This window comes from Papaver somniferum, chromosome 1 (assembly GCF_003573695.1).
Source record: "Papaver somniferum cultivar HN1 chromosome 1, ASM357369v1, whole genome shotgun sequence".
In the NCBI taxonomy this organism is placed as follows: Eukaryota; Viridiplantae; Streptophyta; class Magnoliopsida; order Ranunculales; family Papaveraceae; genus Papaver; species Papaver somniferum.
This window is the reverse complement of record NC_039358.1, coordinates 153,504,983-153,526,842: the sequence shown is the minus strand read 5'-3', so window position 1 is coordinate 153,526,842 and position 21,860 is coordinate 153,504,983. Positions and strand designations below refer to the sequence as shown.

Sequence of the window (21,860 nt, the reverse complement as noted above, 5' to 3'; positions counted from 1 at the left end):
TATATTGGCATCGGTGGTCGCTTAGAGCGTCCACAATGGTACGATCATAACCAATGATCAAAGACCAAAACAAACGATCAAATTTGAGAGTAGTCTGGAGTGTGACGTTAAGGCAGTGGAGTATATTTAGTCGAGCGGATGTATAATCTACGCTTGCATGTGGAGCGTTCATATAATCTTCGTCCCGAAGAGGCGTAGATATAGTTTACGCTGGTTGTGGGGCGTTGGTAAAGAATACGCTCGTTGTGGGGCGTACATATAGTTAACGCTCGGAGAAGGGACGTAGATATAATCTACGCCTGGTGTAGCGGACGGGTAAATCAACGCCTCATTCAGGCGTACGTATAATCAACGCCTCCTCCAGGCGTACGTATAATCAACGCCTCACTCAGGCGTACGTATAACCAACGCCTCACACTGGCGGACGTATAATCAACGCCTCATTTAGGCGTACGTATAATCAACGCCTCATTCAGGCGAACGTATAATCAACGCCCCTTGTCAGGCGAACGTATAATCAACGCCCCTTGTCAGGCGTATGTATAGTGTTCGACTTGTATTAACACACGTATCGAGCACGTGTGGACAAAGAGAAACCACCACGTATAGCACACGTGTTCACTTGGTGTTTACCCTAATCTTCTCCGTCTTCTTCTTTTCTCTTCTTCTTTTCTTTTCTACCTCCTCTTTGTTTCTACCACCCACAAACACAACACATCACAGTAACTAGCAGGAAAAGAGAATAAAAAAAAAACGAGATACTTGATGAATCCCAGTTAGAAAAGAGGTATGTTTCTTTTTTCTTAATCTCTTTTGTTTTATCCGTATTGTTGTATAATTTATTTAGGGTTTTATTTGTTAAAATTAGTTTATATTAAGATGGGTTTTAAAGAACAAATATGAATATGAAATTGATTAAATATAATTGGGTATGTGTGTTTTATGATTTTAGAGAATGATATGTATGTGAAAAAAACCATATTTGATGCTTATGTAAATTTGGTTAAAAGAAATTTTAAAATAATTATAGAAGATCTAATTTGTGGGTGGAATAGATTAAAAGTTTTGGCTACTGTAAAAATTGGTAGTTATGTAGATTATGTGTGTTATATATGTAGAAGAGATGATTTGTACATATGTGAATATGGTTAAAAATAATTGAATTTGTATTGTTTTTTATTGAATTTTGAGGTGATTAATTTTAGTTGTTTTTTGGTTTATTTTTGATGTTCATGTGAATTAGGCTAAAAGATTTTATGAAATTTTGTCAAATATGTACAACACTTAATTTGTGGGTTATATAGATTAATATGTGTTTTTACAATTCACGTGGTTATGCCAAAAATTGTAGTTATGTACATTTTGTGTGTTACATATGTAGAAGAGCTAATTTATATGTATGGAATTGATTTTTTAGTGATTTTTATAGAATCTTGAAGTGATTAAATTGGGTTGTGGAATGTTGTAATGATTTTCAAAATGCATCGGTGACGATTTAATTTGTGTTCGTAGAATTATAGATTTTGGAATTGATATAGTTGTGTTAAGGATTTTTATAGTATTTGGAATATAAATGGTGTTGGACTAATAAAAATATGAAATGGCGCGGGTTGGTCTAATTGCATCTATCTTTTGTGTGCATAGATGTTGAACAAATTCACATCGCGGTTCAATGGTCGCATGAAGACGAACAAGAAACAAAAATTTGTAGCCGAAGAGGATTATAACTTAATCAGTACTGGTAAAATTAAGGAGGTTGATATTCCCCGGTTAGGGAGGTTTCCTATACTGCAAGATGATAAACCGCACGCTACTATGGACATCACATTTACAGGGGAGCACAAATTGAAGTATCAACATCGTGGATCTCTGGCATCGGTAATTCATCACTATCAAACTATTTCACAACACTGTCCTAGAGCTAAATATATTATTGAAAAAGCGGGATGGCAAAATTTACTGAACATACAATGTAGCGAAACCAACCATTCAATGGTTGATTATATTGCTGAGCGGTTTTGGGATACAACAAACACTTTTCACTTCCCATTTGGTGAGATGGGATTCACCCCCCTAGATTGGCTCATGTTGACTGGACTGAATATCGGTGATGGGCCTGATGTTCCTTATGATTCGGGGAAGTACCAATTTGAACATGTTCGTGAGCATATCTTTCCGGATATCCAAGATGTCACGTTCAGTCCAAAAGCACCGTCGTGGGTTTCAAATTCAATTACAATTAAATATTTAAGGTCATATTTCTTTGAAGACAAGTTGGTTGTGGCTGAAAATGATAGCACCCTTGCTCATAGAGTAGCAATTGCCTTTTTTCATGTATGTTTCGGGACATTTTTTCTTTTCTAATGCAAAGACCTATATTGATGTTGGATGGTTAGCTGCTTTTGAAAATCTTGATGTAGTATCCACGTATGATTGGGGTGGTGCCGCGTTTTCGTAATTGTATGCGGCACTCCGTTTATCTGGGAGGAGACAGAAGGCACTATGTGGTCCATTCCAAGTATTAGAGGTATTCATTTAATCTAGTATATTTGTCCTTTCATTGTTTATTTTGTTGCTAAGTTATTAAATTGGCTAATTATTTTGATGGATTAGTTTTGGGGGTATGAATACCTGGGCATATGTCGACCAGAAATCCCAGAGGCGAGTACAGAACAAAAATGGCCTGTATCTTCTAAATGGAATGTACCGAAGAATACAAATGATATTTTTCGTTGTAGGGATTTACTGAGTAAGCTTACTGCTGAACAAGTGACATGGCGCCCATGGGAATCATACAGAGAAGTTCTTGCATCTGATATGGGATGCACGGCTACGCGGCTATCAGACTCGAGATATATATTTTCTTACATGGGCATTGTGAGTTAATAATTAAATTTTATTCAATAATTGTTGTTAAATGCCAAGTACCTTTTTTTAATGGTTTTGTTTCTATATAACATACTTACTAAATTCTTATTCCCTTTCTAACTGTACAGCACAACGTGTATCTTGGTGAAAGGTGTTGGAGGCAAAACCATTGTACTTTCGCTGTTCCTATAAGACTACACACAGTTATAGGGGATATCGGCAATATTCAAGCTGAACGCCTAAAAAAAGAAGGTTTGGTCGATGCAACAGAGATAGTGCAAGTTGTTAAAGATTATGATATATATTTACAATACTGGAGATTGGTAACCAACTACAAAGATTATGTGACTCATCCTATTTGGGAAGCCCATACATATGGGTATGTCGGTGACTTGTATACGGAACCAATTGAACAACCTGCTGAACATGTACATATCCCTCCTCCACATCTACTATCCCACGTAAGTGTACTTTCGACTTTTTATTGTACGTTCGATTTTTTATTGTATATTTGTACTTATGTATTTTATTTTTTATTCACAGCATGATGCAATAGACGAGTTCAAAAGCCCGATGCTTGTGGAGTTCTAGGATTAAACCCTCATGAAAAAGTAACAGCAGCAGTACGAATGTTAGCTTACGGATGTGCGGCAGATGCAATAGACGAGTACTTACGCATAGGAGAAACCACTGTGCTGGAAGCTACTCGTAGGTTCTGTAAGACGATTGTAAATGTGTATGGGAAAGAATATTTGCGTGAACCAATGGCTGGTGATATTGAACTGTTGCTCAAGCAAAACAAAGACCGGGGATTTCCTGGGATGCTGGGTAGTCTAGATTGCATGCATTGGAAATGGGATAAATGTCCATCGGCAGAATCCGGGGCTTACACCGCGTATAAAGGGAGCGAAAGTATCGTGTTGGAGGCAGTGGTGTCGTATGACCTATGGTTTTGGCATGCTTTTTTTGGTATGCCCGACTCTAACAACGATATTAATGTTATGAACCGTTCATATGTTTTTCGAAGTCTTGTAACAGGAAAAGCACCGCCGGTGAGCTATGAGGTGAACGGACATTCATATGATATGCCGTATTATCTAGGTGATGGCATATACCCAGAGATTCCTACTATTATTATGGCCATTAAACATCCTGTTGGTAGGAAAAAGGAAATATTTTCATCGATGCAAGAGGGTGCAAGAAAAGATGTTGAACGGGGATTTGGTGTACTTCAACAACAATTTGGAATCATCAAACAACCTGCAAGAATGTGGAATCCAGATGTGCTTGCCTATATCATGAAAACCTGTATTATCTTACATAATATGATAGTCGAGGATGAGCGTCTACCCGGTGACTGGCCACATGTTTATGAACAACGTAGCAACGCAGCACCGGTTAATATATTAAGAGGCAATAATGACGAGTTTTCCCAAATTAGAGCTGAGCAACGCCGACGTGCAATGCGTAACAAAGATGCACATATTCGCTTGCGTGATGACTTGATCGAACATATATGGGTAGAATATGGGAATTAAAAATTGTCGTTTGTCATTTCCTTTGTATGTTAACTTTGGATAATAATAAAATAATTAACTTTGGACAAATGATTTTGTTGTACGTTCTATTATCTCTTTGTATGTAACCATCCTCAAGTTTTAATTAAGGTCGTATGTTTCAAAAAAAATAGAAATTTAATTAAAATCAACGGAAGTAAACTTAAAATCCAAAAATTACATAATAATACGGCTAATTGTTCAGATAAAAAAAATATTAAAACATAATAATACTAATAATACTACTAAAATCACTAAATAGGAGAAATAAGTAAGGTTTGAACTATTCCGCCTTTGTGTTAAGATTGGTTTCTTTTATTCCGAACTATATCCGCCCTGCGAAGTTGGAAGTACTCTTGTTGTACAGGTTCCATTTTTTCAAGATCCATCATAATGATGCGAAATTCTTCGTCTTCAGCTTGCTTGGCTATTTTTGCCGCATGTTCAGCTTGTTTTGCTGCAAACTCTGCTGCTCTTTGTTCCATCTTGAATCTTGATTGTGCTTGGTAATGAGTATTGAAATTTTGTTGTTCTTTAATAATTATTCCCATCAATTCCTCTTGGTGACTGGATCTCTCTCTCCCTGTTTTCTTCAATCTTTTTGCTGCTTTTTTCCCCATCTTACGGAGATATGTGTTCTCTATGTCTCCCCCATCTGTGTCGTTACAAGTCTCTCCTTGGGTTGTTGTTTGCGGTCCTTCCTCATCTTCCTCGTTATTCTCATAAGTGTCCAAATCGTGAGTCGTATCGAATACAAAAGTCGATCGCCGATTATATTTTATATTTTCTAACACAATTGGATAGCACTCTTCGTACTTAAATTTTTTCCCATCGTTGCATTCCTTGAACCGCTTGTTCACTTCTTCAAGGTGTAAATGTTTTCAAAAACACTTAAGTACATGGGCGCTTATTAAATATTAGAAAATAATTGTTCAAAAAATCAAGAATGCTTACCTTCTTTTCAGGACCCCATCCAGTATGATATTCACCTTCCACTTCTGCCTCTTTTGCCGAAAATAACGCCACATCTTTACTTATTCCCTGATATCGTTTTTGCCAGGAACTCCAAGACCGCTCTGGATTATTAGATAAATGAAGTTCAATATCATCCTTGATACGAGTCCACAACGTCGCCTCTGATTGATCAGCTCCAACACTAGGATCTTGAGATATAGATAAATGAATTTTACACATTGTTACATCTTCAATTGTCGTAAAATTTGGACCTCGTGCTGTTCTTGGTGCCATTGTAAGCAAAATGCAGAAAAATTTCCAAATGATTTGAAAGCAGAAATAATATTTCTTCTTATTGGTGTGATAGATAGTTTGAAGTATTAGTTGTGGGAAAATGTTACACCCTTTCATGTGTATATATAGGTGTTTCCTCAGTAAATTTCCAACGTTCGATTTTCTTGAATGTTCGATTTTCTTCAACGTTCGAATTACCAACGGTATAAAAAAATTTCAAAAACAAATTTGTCTAACGTTTTGAAATTTTCTGAAGCTTTAAATGGGGCGGAGCTATTAAGTCCGTTCGACAACAGGCGTTAACTATACATACGCCGGGCTGGGGCATTGATATAGTCTTCGTCTCATTGGGGCGTTGATATAGTCTTCGTCTCATTGGGGCGTAAAGTTTATGAACGCCTGGCGTGGGGCGTAAACTTTACCAACGTCCCATCGGGCGAACATTTCAGCAACGCCTCATTCAGGCGTAAATTATATACACGCCTCTTTGTGGGGCGGTGTCTTTAGGCATGTTTCACAACAGGCGTAATTTATATGCACGCCCGATGACAAACGGTGATTATACATCCGCTCCACTATATATAGTTTTGGTCTTGGTCCCAGACCAAATATGGTCCGGAATTTGGTTATGATCCAGCTTTTGATCTTTACTCCGTCCCGCTGCGTCTCGTCCCTGGACCATAATTATAGGTTTGGTCGTCCACTGCAGTTGCTCTTAGAGGTGTGCCACAAGTGCAAAAGAAAATGTTAATCGGATATGCAACAGTAGACTTGTTTTTCTTTTCTTGATGGGAACAGTAGACTTGTTGAATAATATTGAAGTCGACAGCGACATCCAAGGAAATGAACGATGCAAAGAGGTCAGCAGCACCATTAAATATAAATCAGAATTATTACCACCAAATAGAAGAATGAAAGGTACAGATATTAATTCACAACTCTTCAATCAGTTTAGACTCTGGATTGTTTGAAAGCATAGCCCGGAGAAAGCTAAAATCCAAAGGTGGACCACGCTTAATCGCAACCTCTCATTGTTGACCAAATTGGAAATTTGAAACAAACTATAGGAAAGTAGCTTTGCGGGGTTAGAGGTCCATTATCATATGATAACAGACAGGAAGTCTTGCTTCATTTTTGCAAGGCAAGGCATAACACTTGGATTTCAGACTTTCATATACAGATTCTATAATAATCACCAGACATTATCGAATTTTAACGGAAAATAATTACTGAGATCTGATTTCGGAGCTCATTCACAAGCCCCAAATCCACCACTATGGATCTGGTTGCAAATGTGTGTCATAAACCATCCAAAGCCAAAGCCAAAGCCAAAATTTAAGAGTCGGCACTGGTCATCTCCAAGCATCAAAACAACTCGTTTCCGTTTCCTAAAATCATTTTCATTTTCTTGGACCCTCAAACAACTATCTTTAAGGTGGGTCGCATCCTTGGTTATGAAGGATTTTCTACAAGCAAACTCAGAAGTTGTTACAACAAAAATGATCAAAATTCTGATATTACAAGAGGCAAGGCTTCATCCTACATCTGAAATTGTTTACATCTTACATCTGCAACAAGGTGGCGGATGTGAGGTCCATACCATTTCACTCTCTGGACGTGTTGCACTGAAACCTCCCAATGGTTACCTAAAAGGGGGTGAAAATAGATTTGCAATTAGTATTTTTAACAGTTACTTGCAACTAGATTATCGCGTAATCCTGGTCTTTCTTTAGAATGAATGCACTAGAATAAACATAAAATCTAGACTAATTGGAAGTGGATTTTTCTGCACAGGTAGTATAAATAGTAAGATTGTTCATACCTTCGGAAATAGCAATGTCACTAATTGACTTCGCTACGTATTCTGACCAAGAAGTCTCCTCCGAATCCTTCACATTCCCGTGGACATGCAACATCCCTCCTTCAATCCTGCGGATTAAGACAATTACAAGTATGTCCAAATGCAGTCATTTCGATGTCTTAGTATTATCAAGGTGATACACTAACCTTAATGCCCTAACAGCAGTAATCCAACTCGCCTCACTAGTAGGCAGTAAACCAAGACTGACACGATCAGCAACCCTCTGCAAAAACAACCAGTAAGTACCTATTCGCGAATAGGTGAAGGGGAAAGGAAGTAGATGAATGGCATTGGGCCAGACTACAACAAAAAAAGTTTAATCTAACTGAAATAAAGGACAAACATGAGATGCATACTTTAGGTGCTGTGACTTGGTTATCTCCCTCAAGTATGATACACCGGTCGGCCACTGAATTTAATTGAACATTGCGCCGAAGGGCTTCAATAGCATGGGGATTCCACTCGCAGGCATAAACCTGTTCTGCCTTGGCTCTGATTCACAAATAGTCATTCCCAAGGTTCAATATCTCTGTCAACTGTGGTTGCATGTCAAATTCAGAACTGTAAATTTTAAAGGAGCTTCAAAGAACCATACCCAACGAGAAATGGCAGCACAAAGTATCCAATTCCAGCAAACAGGTCCACAATAACTTCATCCTTGCAGTCCAGACGGGCCACACGAAGCTTCTCCGAAAGATTTCCCCACGAAAACATGCACTTAGTCACATCAAAAGAATACAGGATTCCATTTTCACGATGATCTACCCAACCACTGTCTCCTACAAGGATCTCCAAAGTACTATCCCTTGTTCCAGTTGGAGCAATTCGACCCTACAAGTTGCACAAAATCATACGAGTCATCAGGAAACATCAGAATCAATTTTGACTGATTATAGCATACACAACCTCACTCCAGACAGTCTAATCATACTCTCAATAACCTTCAGCCAGAATCAAGTTTCAATCACAATGTTTTTTTTGTATAGTTTGAATAAAGTATTAACAACATAATGTCATAATCCATTTCGCAATTACATAATCCATTTATTAGCTCTTCGCGACAAGAATATGTTGGATTTGGGGCTTTAAAGGCTTTAAACAGCCAGTTGAACCTAAAGATAGGATAACACAATAAAAAGCAGTAGAACACAAATAGGGAAATTATGTCGTGCAACAATAAACGACCAATCTAAGTTTTGAGGGGGTTTACTTGACGAGCGAGGCGACGTGTACCAATTGCTTTAGCAATTGTAAGCCAAAGCTCCTCCCCCAGTGACTCCCACAGTTGATCCTTGAACGATGTAACTGGAAGTACCACAATATCCCCCAGTCGTTCCCATCTGAAATGAAAGATGTTACTTGCATCTGTAATACACATGAAAACTAGCAGAGTGAAAGAACTATAATACGCGAAAACTACACACTTAAATAAAATAGACATCGATCCACCTTTGGCTAACCAACTACACCTGGAGGAACGTAATCTAAACAAATGGAAAGTTATTAGCGACCAACCTTGTAGGTATCTGCTCCAGCAAGTTCTCTGGTAACCCCTTGTGATTTATCAAAGAACCAACAGCTTCGACCATTATCTTTTGGGGAGATTTTGGTGTTTTTCGGACACTAGCTACTTCATCTATAACTATAGAGCCACCATATACCAACAGAAGATTTAATGCAGTTGGGCAAGAAACATCATTTATAGATATCCTCTCATCCTTAGCTGATTCCATAGGATGAACGCCATCAATAAAATCAATTCCATCTATCAAAGCCTGCTTTCTTTTGTTAACAAATAAAGTATAGAACTTTATAGTAACAGGTAAACAAATATGATGGCCATCTTCACAAGAATAAACCTTTCTTCCAAGATCTAACCACCCAAACTTTTTTACTATGTCCTTCGCTAACTTAGCATATTTTCTTTCGAGCTGAAGAACCCAGTGTTTAGAACTAGCGTGTGCTTCAGCATTGTCAATTAAATTAGAAGCTCTGTCCGAAATCTGTACATCACTACTTGTGTCTAGTGGGTTACTATTATTACTCTCTGTTACTGCAATATTCCCTTGTTTCATACGGTATTGCTCTGTCTCGGAACACATAATACTACCATGTGAAGATGTAAATGGTAGCAAGCTCATTTTCATTGGCTCACTAAACTTTGCCCCAAACGCATAACATGATGCCCCACCACCGACGATAACAAGATCATCACCGACAACATTGACTGTGCTACGAACAAGGAGGTCCTTGCCGACAGAATTCAGTGTCACATGCTTCCATAAACCAAGATGCAAATCAAGTAGCGCCACCTCTTCAAAATGTTGCTTGACAGGACATCCCCCGACAATGCCAAGAAAATGCTTATAGACAAACATAGAATGAGAGAACCTTGGTGAAGGGGTTCTCCCTGCTGTCTTCTTCTTCATCCACATGCATGTTTTAGTGTCAAAACTGTAAAGGTCTCCTAATGCTTTTTCACCATCATATCCACCAAACATTAACAAATCAAACCCATTCGAGACCATTGAATGGGAATGACGAGCAGATGGTAGTTCCCCCTGGATGCTTACCTCACTCCACTGCAGTTTTTCCACATCCAAAACATGCATGGAAGAATATATTTTTTCATTGTTAAGACCACCAAATACATATATATTTGAACCTACAACCGCAGCTGCATGACGATGCCTGTGTAAAATAATTTAATTAGTTTTCAATTAATAAAAGTGAGTGAGGAACAACTACAGTACTGAACTGCAAGGTGGAAGGATATATGAGATGGTACAGTAACTAGTAAAAGTTCAAAGATGGCAAACTGGTTAGTAAATTAAAACTGACAGTCTAATATCTTATTGGGGAAGAATTTGTTGCAAGAAATTATGCTACTACTAAATTATATGAGAATGAAAGTACTAAAAGTCACCTAGGATGGAACGTACTGCCTGTACACTCCAGCAATCTCCATTCGCTCTTAGCTGTATTTAAGACCCACACCTCATTAAGAATTTTTGTAGGATCTTCCCTTCCTCCAATAACAAAAATACATTCCCCAACTACCAAAGATGTATGACCCAAGCGTGGAGAAGGAGATCCATCAATGTTTATTGCCTTCAAATCACCAGTTTGGGTATCCAGAATTAGAGTATCGTTTCTTCGAGCATGTCTTCCTACACCACCAAAACCACCGAATACCAGAACTTCATTCAGGTGTATGTTATTTAGAGCACACATGGAGCGACCCCATACAAAAAGCTTGTCAACTGGTTTTCCAGTAATTGTCATCTTGGAAACAGAAATGCTGCAAGGAGTATCTCTCGGTAATCCTGCCAAAAAAAAAAGTCTGATTGTCTTTTCGGGAAAGATAATCTATTTAGACACACTAGTTGAGCAAAACTGATATGATACAGATAAATGAGTTGCATTTTAGTGTTTGCAGTCATCGTTGTAGTTACAGGAAAATGTGTACCACTGAAAACGAAATTTTACTGGTCCATAGAAGTAAGTTCCTAATCTTCTCAACCAGCATGTCCCAGACTTGGATTCTTCTCTAAGTTACAGGCATTTCAGGCATCTAGCTAACGATCATAAATTTTATTTGGAAACAATGAAATAAGCATGCATTATGGTAACCAATCCAAACCACAAACATTGCTTACATTTTTTCTTTTTTTTTTTAAAGGACTACCAAAACCATAAGGTTCTTTTTCATCGAGGAGAATAATTGCACCAGATCGTACATAATATGCTGGAACTGCAAAGTTGCGTAAAGGTTGGACAGTTTCCGTGGTCGCTTGATTATTCTAGGAATACAATCTAACATCCAATAGATTTTCATTTTCATTTATAATTCATATGAAGCTCCATTCCACCTAGTTATTTTTGTAATAAATCAATCCAAGCAATTCAAACAACATAAAGCAAAACACCTTGGTGAACTAAAATAATTACCTGAATGATCATCAAGTCCTGCTTCCCCAGAATTGGCACCACCATCAACTATGGATTCAGCCGACTCAAAATTCTCAGAACTCCTTTCAGGGCAATTATCCATCATCTCTTCATCTTCATTCCCACAATCTCGATTACACAAAAACTTACTCTCCAAAACCAGTAAAAACCCATCAGTTCTCTTTCTATTAAGTTCCATTTTATCATTAGCAGTCTTTACAAGAAACCTAACGTAATCAGGCGAAACTAATATCTTTCCAGTTGAACCTAAAGGAACTTCTAACCTAATTGAACATCTAATAGCAATAATAACACGTTTTTGAACACTAGTAATACCTGATTCCCTAAACCCACAAGATATCGCCATTGAAACGAGTGATTGAGCTGATGATATATCTTTACATTCAACAGCAAGTATAAAAGGCTCAAACCTGAAAACAAGTTCACCGTCTTCTTGAGTAGTCCGAATGGTTGTTGAGTCTGGGAAGAGAAGGTTAATAACTGAGTCTGGATCAACTGGTTCATGGGAAATTAGAATCCATGAACCCCCTTTAGCTTTCTTCTTACTGGTGTTGGTAATGTTGGGAGGAGGTTGTGAGAGAATTGAAATACGACCAGAACAAGAACTGGTACTGAAGTAAGAAGGGTGCAAATTTAGGGTTTTGAGAAGTGGAAATATTGGTTCGTCTATTGTTCCTTTGGGTGATTTGTCGATCTCTGTCGAAGCCATTTCTGCAAGTGTGGCTGCTTTTCTCTTCTCGAACTTCATCTCTCTCGGTCTCTCCGTGGAAAGTAGTAGATACAGCTTAGCTAGTGAGGGCGAGGGTTTAGGCTCTTTGGTATTTGACATTTTGACTGCTTATTTGAGTGTTTTGCTCGCGGAAGATTACATGGCTCCTCTCCCTCTTAAATTCAAACAGGGCTGGGAAGTTGAGAATTCATCTCAAAAGGTGCATCCAAGCCCAGGGTGCATGGATGAGTCCGATTTTGCGCACACTTATCAAGTTTACCCATTGATTTTTATTTTTAAAATTTATTTGGACTTTTGTTAGAGGGAGAGCGAAAAGGATTCGAGGGGTGCAAAAATCCTAGTTGAACTAGGACCGGTTCATCGTATTTTTCTGACTCAGACAAGTTTACTCTAATAAATACGCCCACTAATATTAAAAACTCACACCCAACAGCCGATTGCACCACCACCGTCAAGGATTCTCTAAGCACTGCAAGATTTATGAGATAAAAATTTTTCCCGAGTCTCCAAATTCTGGGAAGAGAAGGTTAATAACCGAGTCTGGATCAACTGGTTTCATAAATAGGAAAATGCTAAGTATTCTATCGGTGCAAGATCCTGTACACGCAATATACGCAATATACACAAACCACAAATACAAGCATGAATAAGATCCGATTAAATCGGAAGAAGAATGATTTTTCACGAATTAAATCACAACCATTTAGTTTGCTTTTCTTCTTTAGAAAGATGTGCTCCCCTAGGAGTGATTTGCTCAAATCTCTTGTAACTAATAATGAAGTTTTCGTCGTCAAAAATATCATTGATGAAGATTACGTCGACAGGTAAGTTGATAATGAAGATTCCTATGAGAATTTCGTCGCCGGAGACAACAAAGTTGAAGATTTCGTCGTCGGAGAGCATCACTATTGATCATAAAACCTAACTCAATAACCAAGAACCGCCATTAAAGTGAATATAAACTTCTGAAGAGTAGATAAAACCACCATAATGGTGTATATACTAAAACTATTAACTAACCTAGAAAGCAATAAATAGTGAAAAATATGCTTAGATCTAGCCCAAAATAGTATATATCTGAGCAGAGGAAGAGTTGCTAATCGTGTTTTAGTTGGATAAGAAGAAGAGTGAGAGAAATGGGAGTGAATAAGGAGGATCCTAAATCGATTTTGCCAATTGATATTTGATGTGGTCGTGGGATGGTCAATAACCATAGTTGAATAAACCAAACTGAATTTTATAGTGAAAATCACTCTTCTCGGTTTAAGCCTGCAGTAATTTTGAGGTCCATTGTTTTTTCTGTTGGATATATCATGATAAATTGAATATCAAATATAGGAATGATATCCAAAGTTTTTGCTGGAACTTGATTTCGAAAATGATCTAAAAAAAATCGAAAAATGGGCACTTATTCCTTTATTAATCTTTTCTTGTGGAATATGTGCATGGTATTTTAACAAATGTTTGGATCGTTAATACCCTTCACTATGTTGATCCTTTATTTCTGATAAAACATGCAACAAATTACACCTCAGAACAGGCTCAGGATGGGTAGCATCCCCATTAGATGCTGAAGCAAAGGCTTTCATGGAGACGTTAAAGTGGATTCAGGATTTCAAGATCTCTCACTGCCGCATACAAAATGATTGCAAAAATATGGTCCTAATGTTGAAGAACGATAAAGAAATGGATCTCAACATTCCATGGAGAGCAGAAGTTAATGTTAATGCTTGCAAAAGTCTACTTAATAGTTATAGTAGTCAGCCTTTACATTTCCAGTTTAAAAACATACTTTTAATGTTTCTAGTAGATAAAGTAGCTAAGGAAGTTAGGAGAAAACAGGTTAAGTTTTTCTCTACAGAACTAATGTCGAGTGATGAGAAAATTTCTTACCTTTTTAGGGATGATTTACGTTTAGAACCTTATATCCATACTGTAACTCTTCTTCCTCAATAAAATCTAGTTTGTTTATTTCAAAAAAAATAAATGTTGATCCTCTATGCAAGTCTACCAAATGTGGGGAGGAAATGATGATTCTCATGAGTTGTCTGTTTTCCTTTGATGTATGACAGAAACTATTGGGAAAGATAAGATTGAATTTGGAAATCATACCAGTGGTGGAGCCAGCTTAGGATTGTACACCCTTCCTAGCTGGCTCCCAAGCCCAATTATATTTATGTTAGGCTTGTTTTTGGTACAAAGAATAAAAATGGTTGTCAAAGCCCGATTTGTACCCCCTAGCAAGGGGAGATTTTTTTTTTTTTTGCACCCCTATCTCTCCACTCCTGAACTATACTATTTTCCTGGAGTGGTTCAATTCCTGGTTCAGTAATACTTCCAATAAAAGACATGGAAACTCAAGCCTGGCTTGTGCTTGTTGGTTTATTTTAAAAGTAAAATGCGATCATATCTTCAAGAATGTTGTCCTTAATGCAAATCTCATTGTGAAAAACATTAAACAACATCTATGTTACTATACCAGATTTAACAAGAATCAACCGATATTCTTAATAATCTTTATGATCTATATTATAAAGGACAATGGTGTTTTTCGTCTTGTACGGTCATCTATAGTTTGGACATATAAAGGACGGACAAGATTGAGCCATATATATGTTTTTTCACTTTACATTTAGCTATTATAAAGAACGGTCTAGATGGAGGCACTAATATGTATCTTTTCGGCTTGGATGGGGATCTACATTTTGAAAACAAACAAATTTAGTGTCACATCCGTTTCTTATTCTTCGCAATCAATGGAGTTGAACCACCTTAGTTTTTTGCACGCAGCGAGGCACTGGCCGTTTCTTCTTCTTGACAATCGATAGAATTAATAATCAGCTATAAACCAACGCATGCGATGAGAGAATTCATCAACCCCGGGTGTGACTTTCTCTCATTTGGGATTAGGATTATTATTTCTTTTCGCCAATTTTTATTTTTCCATTTCGTTATTGTTAGTTGAATCTTTTCATTCCCTTTTGAGGGACATTAAACAGAGTTTATGTTCCGTGAGCTATGCCTAATTGGTTTGTTGTTTTGCTCAAATTTGCAGCGATTGTTTGTTGGTGAGTCATGTAGAAGTAGAAGGAAAAGCATCAAAATTACTTTCTACTGCTAAACAATAAGAAGATTGAAGTATGGGTTAAGGTACAACTTCAATACTTTTGTTAAATGATTTTTTGTTAATTTTAAGCTAACTGTTTGCCTGTAAATTGAAAATCCCTATATTTTTAGTACATTGCGTTGGTTTGAAAAAAAATTGTCTGATCTTCGTCCCCAAAATAGGTTTGCAGTCTTCACAAATTCGGGTTTTATAAAAATCAAACCTTCGGTCGAAATTTCAAATTGGTAATTTTTGATCATTTATATTGGGTTTTGCATCAAAAATCTTGATGTTTTCTTTGTTGTTTGGTTCTGGCCTTCTAATGAGTAATTTTTGTTACTGCAGTTGAACTTCACATGTATGACAAAATACCCGACAGAAAATAACTTATTTTTTGTTCTCTGGGTTTGTCATTAAAAAAACTCTCAATGAGGAGTGTAGTTGGCATATCAAGGTCTTTAGATTTACACCATGTGTTTGTATGCTGCAGTTTGTAACTCCCCTACACGTTTTTGTTGTAACTAATCCTAAATCACTACAACGCCAATATCATGTAGATTCCCCTACATGTTTTTGTTGTAACTAATCCTAAATCACTACAACGCCAATATCATGTAGATTCCTGAATTCATTAATGTTTTGGTGTGTTAGGATCTATATGTAATAAGGCCTCCAATAGATGTTAGTTTGGTGTATATCCCTTTCTGCATAGTTATCTTTTGCAGCATTTGAAAAATTGTGTGCACATTGCTTTATGTCGCACAAAGTTAAGCATAGTTGCATTCATAATTTATGGTGATGCGTGTTGAAAGTCAGTTATGTTTTTCCTGTATTAAACCATGTCTCATAATTTTTAGTTTTTGTGAAGTATTGAAACAGACGTGCTTCATCTATGTTTCAATTTTGAACTGTTGTTGAACTTGGTTGTCGTAATGGTTGAATTGGTTATGTTGGATGTGGCTATATCGTTTTCCTCCTTGACCAGATACATATGCTTCTTCAACTGTGTACCGTTTGCTATTGCTTTCCTTTAACATATACATGTGCTTTTATCGTTAATTTTTTGGCACCATTATATGTCCTGTTGCTCTGCATTTACTTTTCCCCCTGTTTTTTTACTTCAAATCATTCTATAGTATAACTATTTTATCAGCAGTTGGCATATCAGGACTGGACTTCGACATATGATGAATCTCATATCTATTGCTGGAAAGTAAACGAAGAGACGTGTTAGATATTGAAGATCTCAGAATCAAAGGTATGCTTAAGCATTGTTTTCAAGGGGAAAGCTACTTTTAGCTGAATGATGGATTGTTTTCAAATATTTAGTTCGTCCATGGAAAATTTTATTTGTTTCAAATTTCAGGAGAGTAAGTTTTTGAAGTTCTTGGGGTTCCTGTGGAGTCCATTATCATGGGTAAGCGAAGTCACTGCCGCAATGGTTATTTCTCAAAAATCCTTGAGTTTTGAACAGTTGTGAAAAAGCGGGGGTCTAACAACACCACCCAATATTTCGCTTAGCAATCTGTATGGACTAACTCCAAAATACTTTGCTAGAGAATCAACTAGACAGTCAGACTCAATCTAGATAAAAATATCTCAAGGAGTTAATATCTCTCTCTTGATTTGATTTTTACTCAAGCTAAAAACAATAGCAAGTCTTTATAGAATACAAAGAATACTTGGACGGTACCAAAGACCAATGTACAAGGATCAATCAATATCAATCAACAACCAAAGGTTGGATTTCCAATTGATGATCACGAACGCACAACCTGTATTATTTCAATTATATAAAATATAATGCGCAAAAGAAATAACACAGACACCAGAAATTTTGTTAACGAGGAAACCGCAAATGCAGAAAAACCCCGGGACCTACTCCAGATTGAATACACACTGTATTAAGCCGCTGCAGACACTATCCTACTGCAAACTAACTTCGGACTGGACTATAGTTGAACCCCAATCAGTCTCCCGCCGATCCAAGGCATAGTTGTACTCCTACGCCTCTGATCTCAGCAGGATACTGCGCACTTGATTTCCTTAGCTGATCTCACCCACAACCAAGAGTTGCTGCAACCCAAAATCACATACTTGATAATAAACAGATATGTCTCACACATAAAAGTCTATAAAAGGATAAATCCGTCTCCCACAGACAAACCCTAGGTTTTGTTCCGTCTTTTGATATAAAATCAAGGTGAACAGGAACCAATTGATAATCCTGTCTTATATTCCCGAAGAACAGCCTAGATTAATCAATCACCTCTCTACAATCCTTCCTGACTACACAAGCGGATTGTCTAGGAATCACAAACAGTGAGACGAAGATGTTTGTGACTTCTTTATCTTGCCTATCGGAGAACTCTCACGATCTCAAGACAATCAATCGATTGTACTCGTACGATAGAAGATGTAAGATCAGATCACACAACTACGATAATGTAGTATCGGTCTGGCTTCACAATCCCAATGAAGTCTTTAAGTCGTTAACCTGATTTTAGAGAAGAAAATCAAAGGTTAATGGAGATCGACTCTAGCGGGCGCACTAGTAGCACACAGACGTGTGGGGATTAGTTTTGCACAATGCTAGATGTCTCCTTTATATAGCCTTCAAATCAGGGTTTTGCCTTAGTTACAAAGCAATCCTTATTCACCGTTAGATGAAAACCTGATTTAGATTCAAGCTAATATTTCTCAACCGTTAGATAGAAAACTTAGCTTGTCACACACACTTGGGTAGACGTTTACTGGGTTCGTGAAAACCATGCCCAAACGTGTACGTGTATGTTGGTTCAACATAGTAACCCAAAAGGTTAACCATATGAGTATTTCATATTAACCTTGTTCTTCTTCACCATAACTAGTTCAATTGACTCAAATGAACTAGTTAAAGAGTTGTTCAATTGCTATGAGATCTTATGTAACTACACAAGACACAATTGAAACAAAGATGATTCGATTGAATCGGCTCATGAACATTATAGCCACGGTTTGCATAAAGCATTCCTTAGTAATTTAATGTTTCATGTACATCAGAAATTTTGTTAACGAGGAAACCACAAATGTAGAAAAATACTGGGACCTAGTCCAGATTGAACACCAAACTGTATTAAGCCGTTACAGACACTAGGCTACTACCAATTAACTTCGGGCTGGAATATTTTTGAGACCGAGTTAAACCGTCACAAAAATTCAGTTACAGTTGCGCTCCTTACGCCTCTTGAATCCCAGCAGGACTCCGTGCAAATGATTCCCTTAGCTGACGTCCTTTACAGCCTAAGAGTTGCTTCAACTCAATTGAATACTTTAAACCAATCTTCCTCCCACAGAGAAGCCTATATGTGTGATTTCCTTTTTGATCGTAGATCAAAGTGAGACTCGAAATCGATAGCAATAAACAAAGTCTAGCTAACCTCAAAATCCGGACTTATGCTACCCGAAGTGCAGCCTAGATTATTATTCACCTCACAAGTATTAAACTTATGGAATCAATCAAAGTCTGAGACGAAGAGAACTTTGATGATTTCTATCTATCTTGTTCAAGTGAGCAGCTCAACAATCGAACAAGACCGGGATACTCGAGCTATCAAGATAAAAGATAGATGGACTTGGCTTCACGAATCCCTACGAAGAATTTTTAGTCACTAAGCTATGGAAGGGTTTTAGGAAGAGGACGACTCTAGTTTACAACTAGGACACACAAAGATAGTGTCAGGATTCAAAGATCCAAGTTGTTTGAGGTTCCCCTTTTATAGACTTTCAAAGCATACATTGCTTTAGGTTTAAGCTAAGATAGATTTGGAACCAAGCAAACAATATTCACCATTAGATGAATCTTTGAAATATGATTAACATATCAAGATATGCACTCTGGTTAGGATGAACCATAAGCGAACTGTGTATAAAGACAACGTTCATGAATGGTTAGCCGAAACTAGACAACGGAACTATAAGCTTGAGCATTTTCATAAAGCACGTAAGACTTTCAAGTTTGAGTCACAATCATGTGATCAAATATGTATACAGTATTTTTAGAGATTGTTCAAATGCGAATTATCTCACAAAAATAATTTTATGTGCATCTGAAATTTATCAACAAGGGAAAGTACGTATACCTAACCTTGTTCGTGAATATATTTGTCATGGTACGTGTACCGAGTATGTGTACCCTAAAGACAAACTGGAGTTCCGGAACATACTAAACTTTTCCGGTATGTGTACCAGGTATGGTTACCACACCGGTTCAAAAATCGACAGTTCTTTTTCAGTACGTACTGGTTTGCGTACCGTCCGAGTTCACAGACATTTTAAGGTGTGCATACTGGTGTGCGTACCAAAAAGTTGATGTCGACATATAGCTACTCCGGTACGTGTACTAGGTACAGGTACTACGGTTCTGGACCTATAACACTTCTCCCAGTTTGTAATACTGGTATGCGTACTATCTTGTATCCAACAAATAATAGTATTTATATATTTCTCTCTAAATCAATTTGAAACATTCCCAAATAACATCAATGACATATATCACTGTTCCAGGCTATTTTCAAATGATAATCTTGAATCATAATTTAGATTCCGAACAATAAATTTTTATTAACCGAAATTCATCAAGTATGAACATATGTTCATTAAGATTGGTCATATATTTCGAAAACTAATTACCAAGATGTTAGAGAATTGCTCGGTCAAAATCGCATGCGTTGCTATCTCAAGCATGTTTGTCAATTTTAGTGATCAAAACTATAAGTCTTGATTTCTAGCCTACATAGTTAAAGGTCTCGGACTAGGATAAAAAGTGTAGTTGAGCTCAAGACTCCATGGCAATCATCATACAACACGAAGGACTACTCAAGGAACTGGTGGATCTTCGTCGACTAAAAGGTATGTGGAGACTTGAACTTATCTGTCACTCAAAAGTCTATCTACTCTATCTCCTACTCTTGAGAAAAAAGTCGTGCTGATGTATATTATACACATTTCCTGTTTTGAGCCGAGTTTAACTCGCCTATATTTTTCTCGAAATATGTGTTGGTAAGCTTTCGCTTTAGCCAAATTCATCTTTACCTAGTGACGAATGTCATGTTATGTTTCAATCACTTTGGAAATTGCTCTGACGAAAAATGGTTTGTGAATAACGGCTATATAACGTCCTCTGAGAATGTTTCAATGATTGAAATGAAAGCTTAGATTACATAACCATTGGTAGGATATAAGTATTATTGTGGAAACACATATATGTATAAGTCCTTATTCCTTGAACCAAAGTTTGCGAACTTTGTTGATCAAGAGAAACGGAATGTGGCGTGAGCCATGTCCGCGAACTGGCGGAAGTTCTCGACCCGAGAATTTCTGCTGGAGTTTGTGAACCCCTTCTGTGAGCTCAAGTCCGTGAACCCAGTCTGCGAACTTGAGCAGGTTATATCTAAAATCGGTTGTTCTTGAACTCATGTTTATATAAACTAAGGAATGCTTTTGCAAAACCGTGGCTATAAAGTTCATGAACTGATTCGAGTGAATCAAACCGTTTTTGCTTCGATTATGTCTTGTGTAGTTACATAAGATCTAAGAAATTGAAAAACTCTCTAACTAGTTCATTTGATTCATTTGAACTAGTTATGGTGAAGAAGAATATGGTTGATATGAAAGTGATCATATGGCTAACCATTTGGTTAACTATTGTTGAACCAACAAATGTTAATGTTTGGGAACGGTTCGTAAACCCAAAATTGGACATTTCATTTGTGTGTAACAAGCTAAGTTTTCGATCCAACGGTTGAGAAATATTAGCTTGAATCTAATCAGGTTTTCATCTAACGGTGAATATCGAATGCTTTGTTACCAAGCTAACATTGATTGCAAACCCTGATTTGAAAGACTATATAATGGAGAACTCTAGAAACTGGGAAACCTAATCCCCACACCTTATGTGTGATACTAGTTGCATATCTAGAGTCGATTCCCTTTTAACCTTTGGTTTCTTCTTCTAAACCAGGTTAACGACTTAAAGACTTCATTGGGATGGTGAAGCCAGACCGATACTACTTTTCTTGTAGTTGTGTGATCTGATCTTGTTGTGTTTATCGTTACGAGTACGATTGTAATAATTGGCTTGAGATTTTATATCTCCGATAGGCAAGATAGAAAAGAAGTCACAAACATCTTCGTCTCATCGTTTGTGATTCCGCAATATCTTTTTTCGCTGCGTCGATTAAGATTATTATGAGGTGATTGATAATACTAAGTTGTTCTTCGGAAATATAAGTCTGGTATTATTGATTGGTTCATGTTCACCTTGATTTATCAAAACACGGAACAAAACTCGTAGGTATATTCCTGGGAGACGGATTTATCTATTACCGTAGACTTTTCTGTGTGATACAGATTTGTTTATTAAAGTGTTCGACTTTGGGTCGTAGCAACTCTTAGTTGTGGGTGAGATCAGCTAAGGGAATCAAGTGCGCAGTATCCTGCTGGGATCATAGGCGTAGGAGCATAACTGTACCTTGGATC

General features: G+C 37.3%; 1 protein-coding gene across 1 annotated transcript; it reads right to left on the bottom strand.

The window, feature by feature from the left end:
- Positions 1–6,858: 6,858 nt before the first annotated feature.
- On the bottom strand, positions 6,859–12,351 carry LOC113304991 (tRNA wybutosine-synthesizing protein 2/3/4-like). The gene is made up of 9 exons (XM_026554110.1): positions 11,485–12,351; positions 10,460–10,859; positions 9,049–10,224; positions 8,744–8,873; positions 8,129–8,364; positions 7,890–8,025; positions 7,680–7,756; positions 7,495–7,601; positions 6,859–7,318 (listed from the first exon to the last, which is right to left on the bottom strand). The coding sequence occupies exons 1-9, from the start codon at positions 12,332–12,334 to the stop codon at positions 7,212–7,214; spliced, it is 3,219 nt and encodes a 1,072-aa protein (XP_026409895.1). The 5' UTR covers positions 12,335–12,351; the 3' UTR covers positions 6,859–7,211.
- Positions 12,352–21,860: the final 9,509 nt, after the last annotated feature.